A 7,500-nucleotide genomic window follows, 5' to 3' on the forward strand; every position below is an offset into this window, starting at 1 on the left:
TGTATCGCCTCGAACTAGGGCGTAACAGCACACTAAGTGCATTGAAGTACGGAGCCATTTGTTCCTGCCGTTGGCGTGACAAACAACTGAGTTTATTCTCGAATTACTGGAGAGACTAGGAATACGTCCCTGTGTCTTGTTATCAGTTAAACGGTGACATCACTTCACTTATTTTCAGAGTTTGTGCACACACTAACGCTGCGGCCCTCCGTCGGTCGGCAGGGCTCGCATGACACGGCCACTTGCAGCAACCGTCACTCCCTCTCTGCCTCTCTGCCTCGGAAGGTGCCGCCGACTAACATACAGCGGACGTACAGTAGACATAACATCAGCATTTGCATCAGCACCACGTGATCGGGATGGCGCCAGCTATTGTGTTAGTTGGTGATATTTGTTCAGACGAACAACAGGTAAGTGTCCTGTACAAAATAAGCAAAGGACAGCTTCCGTGATGTTTAACAGAGTCTGTTCCTACCTATCCTTACCTACCTATGGGTACACATTGATCCGGAAGTTCAAGTAAATCTGAGCTTTGGGAAATCAGTGCTGTGTAAGTAATCGGGCCTGAACAAGAAAGTAAGCCATGTTATGGGCGTCCACTCCGTCCTTCAGTGGGAGTGTAAGGGGTTCTATCTTTGGGTCTTTACAAGTGTGTGTGTGTGTGTGTGTGTGTGTGTGTATGTACGAGTATGTGACCTTGAGAGTACACTCTAGATGCCATCCATATGACGTAGGATTCATGATAATGGCAATTGATGTATTGTTGCATTTCATCTATGTACAATACTTTCATATGGCGATGGTGGCATCCTGTATCTTTCTTTTCTGTGTGTGTGTGTGTGTGTGTGTGTGTGTCGTTCTTTCAAACATTGCTTTCCATTATGAACTTGTTATATTTTTTTTCCTGAATACGTTTTATTTGTTGACTGCCTTGTATTCTGGCTTTGCCCAAAAATTGTCTCGTTCTTGAAGAAAGTAATTGAGTGCAGGTGTCACTCATCCATCCACCTTGAGGCTCCAGTGCCCGCTCATTCATAGCCATCACTAGAGAAGGTTGAATCTCTCTCTCTCTCTCTCTCTCTCTCTCTCTCTCTCTCTCTCTCTCTCTCTCTCTCTTTGACTGTCGGTTTTGAAATTACCATCAAGTGTTCTTATTATAACTGTGCGATATTAGCAACATATACACAAAACATACTATGTTATTCACTTGCCCATCTTTGCTGAAAATTCTTCCTTATTAGCTTATTACTGAGATAAAGACTACAGTGACATTTTTGACATGTATAATTTTGAGTCTTACTATTAATGTACGGCACTTATGACCGACTAGTGTTTATGATGTGGCAATATAAATTAAAAACACGGTAGCTCGTATTCCCTCCTCGCCTGTTATAAATATAGGTAGTGTCGGTAGTATTCGTGAAATTCTAGGTCAAGATAGCGGTGAAAGTGTTTTGAGCCATAGGTGTTGTGCATCTATAGGTGTCTAATTAATAGTGTAAGTTATATAAATATGAGGAAAAAATATCAGAACAAGCAAAATAAATCATGAAATTTCAAAGCAACTTTGTACAAGAAGTATACAGCAGTCATGGAGCATTGTGATACTTGCTAACAGTGAACGATATGCTGCGAAAAAGGGACATCTTCAGACATTACTGTGCTTCAGATAATACTATACGCAGTCATGGCGATAAATCCAATCGGTTGCTTAAAGGAACGCTAACCTACATATATATGTATATTTTTTTTTCAAAATGACATGGAAACTCACACATCTCATAAAGATCACATATGTTTCAGAGGAGAGCTAAAAGAAAAACCACGAAAAGAAAGAAGAAAATACGTCAACTGCAAGTGTTGCCACATGGGATATCCCGCCCAAATAGGCTATTTACGACAAAATGTGGATGTTGTGTATTCCTCCCTGATTATTATGCACACCAAGGAGTAATTGAAATTCTAAAGATAACGATAAATTCAGCATGTGAGAAATGCGTCACCGTACTAGCTTACGAGTTTACGGTTCATAATGGATACTGTCACTTTCCTTTCGTCCAGGAAAAATAAATAAATAAATAAATAAATAATTAAAGTGGCTTGCTTACGTGTGAGGAATTAATGAAAGTGTGGAACACAGTTTTTATTATTGAAGTACAGGTAAATTTTATATACAGGACTTAATGTTTTTACAGCCGTAGTTTCATCAACTCTCTGTGTGTGTGTGTGTGTGTGTGTGTGTGTGTAGACAGATAGGTAGGTAGATAGACAAGGATATATATATATATATATATATATATATATATATATATATATATATATATATATATATATATATATATATATATATATATACTATAGTAGTTATGATCTTGATTTTAGACATAAATAGAAAAAATATTCAAGGAAGTTTCCAGTACTATAATGTTGAGCTACTTTATTCAAGTTTCTCGCGCTCCTCAAAATCCATTTGCTGTGGTTTGGCAACCGGATGATTTGGCAACACTGGAAGCTGCGTCGACGTGAACGAAAAACTAACAGTCTGCTATGAGAGAGAGTTGGGTAAGGGTGTGCTACATGTGTGTATACTGCCTGGTAGTGGCGTGGACATAAATTACATGTGAGGAACTTGCTACATGTATTCCCGCCTCATTTTTATTTTTGATTACTTGAAAGTTCTACGTTACACTAAGCATTTAACACTTCAGTAAATAAAAAGGTCATGTCTTAAAATCTGCGAACACTAAATGTTTCAGAATTTTCCTTTTCAACTTTTCCCGGAAACTTTATCTGAGTTACAGTACTTTGGCTGAGGAAAACACAGGAATCCTTGAGCCTTGGAAAGAACAGTGATCATGAGTATCGCATGGTGATACAACCGCTGATCTTGCCTGCCGGGGTGAAGTTAGCGCTGCAGAAGGGTGGACCAAGATGTCCCTGGACCAGGTGAACGGCAAGGCAGAGGAGGAAGAGACATCCTTTGACACCGTGCTTGTTGCTTCCTCATATCCTGTCACCGTCGCAGCCAACGGGTAAGAACCAACATCACAGCAGTCTGTTGCAGTTATCCCTCACCCATTGAGTTTCTGCTCAATCGGTCTCCACCAAAGGGATGATATTGATCACGCGCCCTAAATATATGATTTCTTGTAAGCGTGCTCGTACTAAGTAAATTTACGTACAATATAGGGGAATATATATATATATATATATATATATATATATATATATATATATATATATATATATATATATATATATTTATTTATTTATTTATTTATTATATATATATATATATATATATATATATATATATATATATATATATATATATATATATATATATATATATATATATATATATATATATATATATATTAGCAGGGAAGGATTTTAACTAGTAAATGTCATTAAATTACTGACATTTTTAGTCTGTTCGTGTAATTACTGTTTCACTCGATGGTTTCACGTAATCCCTGGATTTCCTAGAGATTTAATAAAATCCCTGGTTTGAGGGTTAAGGGAATTCACGTGATAACTAATTTGTAATTTTCTTATAGGAAAATACTGGATTCATTGGTAAAAGGGGACTTATTTTTATTAGGAAAATGCAACCAACTAGACGTAATTAATGACATGTAATTAGATTAATTAATGAAGAAAATACTGCCAAATGAACTGAAATAAAACTATGTTAAAATGGAAGTAAAATCGTAGCATGAAAACATTCATCAACTTAACTATATGTTTGCTCAAGTAAAACGTGAAATGCATTTTACAAGTTGATGAGAGCACAAATCTAATTGATTTCGTGAGTATTGACCTCATCAAATCCCAGCATTGATAGAAATCGTGTACGCATCAGTAGCCAGATCCCTTGTCGTGATAATTCAAAGAATATTACGTGCATCTCCACCACCGCGATCCACAGCAAAAATGGGCACGGCAACTTTGTCTAGTGGGTCACCAGGTTTCAGATCAAGATTCCGTATAACCATTCTCTCAGTGTGCGATACTTATCTGTACTATGTGGGTAGACGTACCTCCTTCAATCAAACCTTGGGAGTCTACGACATAATTGCCACATGATGTCCCAGAACCACCCTCTGGTTTGCTGCATCGCTGGAATGGACAGAATTACTCCTAGTATTTTGTTGGTTTTGCGTGACATCTGTTTCAGTCTTTGGTAACCGCTCTCAGTGGTAGCCAGATCACTTTCGTTACACACACACACACACACACACACACACAAACACACACACACACACACACACACACACACACACACACACACACACACACACACACACACACACACACACACACGCACACAGAAACAAAATAAAGAATGGTACAGAAAAGATATGAAGGAAAATAGTTTCTCTGTAGAAGTGTAGATGCACGACACGGGTTCCAGGAAGAAGTGGTTTAGGCTAGATCCTTAAGTATATTCAAGGAAAGTAGAATAAAAGTAAATATGTAGACGGGACAGTATGAACATGGGTGGCTCTTTGCCAGTATGTTACAACTACATAGGTAAGTACAACTAGGTAAATGCACACACACACTCACACACACACACACACACACACACACACACACACACACACACACACACACACACACACACGCCGGCAGCTGTTCCAGCACCTAAAGCCGGTAACACCTTCAAACCAGAATTCTGATTAAATTTCCAGAAAATCTAGGGTTTTTTTTTTTTATGTAGGAGGGACACCGGCTAAGGGCAAAAAAAAAAAAAAAAAAGTCCACTGAGATGCCAGTCCCCGAATAGGCTCCAAAACCGCAGTAAAAAATCGAAGGATAAGTCTTGAAATCTCCCTCTTGAAGGAATTCAAGTCATAGGAAGATGGAAATACAGAAGCAGGCACGGAGTTCCAGAGTATAATAGAGAAAGGGATGAATGATTGAAAATACTGGTTAACTCTTGCATTAGAGAGGTGGACAGAAAGAAAGAAAGAAGAAAATCTTGTGCAGCAAAGCCATGGGAGGAGGGGAGGCATGCAATCAACAAGCTCAGAGGAGGCGTGCGTGCGCGCACCAGGACAGGTGGTGTAGAGTCAATGTTTTTCATGTGGATATTAACTGTATCATATATGGTATCATAAGAATATATGCGCAAGTGATATATCACAGTGTAATTAATAAACTGAAACATCGAGAGTTGTGCAAGTATGCAGGCTGATAAAACGGACTAAGACTAAGGTGACGAAGGAGCGGCAGAGACACACCCGTGTTTGCATAAGCAGCAGGGCATCGAAGAACAATGAGGGAAGGAAGAGATTTGGTAGAAATTGATGCAAGGCAACAACGTTTATATTATTTTTATTTGAAACTGTTTCGGTGTCGGGAGACGACATGTGTTTGTTGCTTGTGAGTGAGTTGCATGTAGTCCTGATTACCCTCAACTTTCTCTTACTAATGAAATAGTTGTAACACCTTACTTTCATTGTGAGTCCCGTGAGTCGGTGGAGAGAGAGAGAGAGAGAGAGAGAGAGAGAGAGAGAGAGAGAGAGAGAGAGAGAGAGAGAGAGAGGACGACAGGGAAAGAAGTTTGGGTTCCATAACACGGGGCTCGTGTAACTCCATCGCGCATCGTAATCTGTGTTTAATGATCCTTTACCTATTAAATATCAGATGTCATGTTATGCCAAACGTCACAATCCATCCCTTGCGTCCTTGTCGCCACCTGGAAAAATAGATGGAGACCTGACGTGATGTTACATACAAAATACTTACTTGAGGAGAGGTTAATGATAAGAAATAAGTGTTATTGAACCAAATATTGAATGAGAGAGAGAGAGAGAGAGAGAGAGAGAGAGAGAGAGAGAGAGAGAGAGAGAGAGAGAGAGAGAGAGAGAGAGAGAGAGAGAGAGAGTCAGAACTTACAAACAGGATATCTTGCGTCATCAGATAGCCATTTCCACTAACATTCCTGATCATCTTACAGAGGAGAAACAACCCTGAACAATATGAATGTGGAATAACACAGCGGAAGTGACGGCATTGTGTTCCTTCTCGATATCGTTGCCGGGACGCTGAGAAGCAGACTTTTCTTCCCACAGTTTACTCATGACAAAAGCCCCAGTGGATAATAGTTTGCCACATTTTCTTTCAGCACTCATGATGAGCCTGAGGAGACCCTGCTGGAAGAGCCTGAGAAGCGATATGTGCTGGAGACCCCTGAAGAAAGAAGAGGACGCCGCATCTCCCACTTGGTCCTCTACACCACATCCTTCAACGTGTGTGTTGGTTTCTCCATCGTGTTGACCGGCGTCTGGCCATACCTGCGGCAGGTAAAAGGCGGTTTGAATTGTAATATATTACTCTTGCTCGCCCAGTTGGTCAATGGCCATTTATTTCGTAAAACTGACTTATGATGCAGTGTGTGAGTTGAATGGTACTTACACATGAAGTGTAAGTACCATTCGGCGTAAGTACTATTTTGTGAGAATAACTCACTGGCCACTACAAGAAGAGCTCAGAGAATTTAACACATATCGATGTCATGATGACAGATTTTTGACGTAGTGACAAGTTATTCTCCTCCCTCCCTCCCTCGACTCTCCTGCAGCATTTGTCCCAAGGTTCATGTAATGGGTTTATATAACATGTTTTTTTCCTTTGATACATGGCTGACGTGATCCTCCCTTTACTTAATCTGGACTTACTTTGCCACTTAGATTTATTTATTTATTTATTTATTTATTTATTTATTTTATTTATTTATTTATTTTTTTCTGAAACACATGTCTAGAGAGAGGAAGCCAGGCAGATATGCAGCCCGCTGTACGATGTATGCCCGCGAACGTATGATGATAGGCATAAACACGGAAAAAAAAAAAAAAAAAAAAAAAAAAAAAAAAAAAAATATATATATATATATATATATATATATATATATATATATATATATATATATATATATATATATATATATATATATATACACCGCCCTGGAACGTAACTGAATGCTCAGTATTTTGCAGATAATTAGTTGTAAATATATATTATTTACAATACCCTGGAAATGTAACTAGTTACATTTTCAAATGCATTCAAGATACTTTAATTTGTCAAGAAAAAAAAATGAATTTTCTGAATTTCTAAACGTCAGTTTTCACCAGCAGTGTGTAAAGCATTGCAATGTATTTAGCCACAATCTTGTAAAGAACACAACGTATGCAAAACTTGACATATCATAAGCAAAATATTTGTAAACAATTAGTTGACTTCAGACACTGTTCTGTTTGGCACAGTTAGACAATCCGAGACCATGTCAAAAATAAGGAAAAAAAAATAAAAGTGCACTTAGCTGATCGATTCAACACATAATTAGAGACATATTTCCGCAAGTGACGTGAAACATTCGATTTTATAATGCATCAACAAACCATTTGAAAATTTGTATTTGAAACATAAAAGTATTACTCTGAAATGTACTGAAATACTGTATCCAGTTACAAGCTAAAAAAAAAAAAA

General features: G+C 38.2%; 1 protein-coding gene across 5 annotated transcripts in view; it reads left to right on the plus strand.

The window, feature by feature from the left end:
• Nucleotides 1-2,420: 2,420 nt before the first annotated feature.
• The window catches only part of LOC135100471 (major facilitator superfamily domain-containing protein 8-like), a 43,574-nt gene continuing 38,494 nt past the window's right edge, over nucleotides 2,421-7,500 (plus strand). The window contains exons 1-3 of one of the 5 annotated variants that reach the window (XM_064003406.1): nucleotides 2,421-2,562; nucleotides 2,802-3,032; nucleotides 6,137-6,314. In XM_064003406.1, the coding sequence (XP_063859476.1) occupies nucleotides 2,932-3,032; nucleotides 6,137-6,314 (279 nt within the window). In that variant the 5' untranslated portion in view covers nucleotides 2,421-2,562; nucleotides 2,802-2,931. Of the gene's footprint in view, nucleotides 3,033-6,136; nucleotides 6,315-7,500 lie in introns of all 5 variants that reach the window. The other 4 variants (XM_064003403.1, XM_064003404.1, XM_064003408.1 and 1 more) reach the window with 4 other exon arrangements.

This window comes from Scylla paramamosain, chromosome 5, assembly GCF_035594125.1.
Source record: "Scylla paramamosain isolate STU-SP2022 chromosome 5, ASM3559412v1, whole genome shotgun sequence".
Lineage (NCBI taxonomy): Eukaryota > Metazoa > Arthropoda > Malacostraca > Decapoda > Portunidae > Scylla > Scylla paramamosain.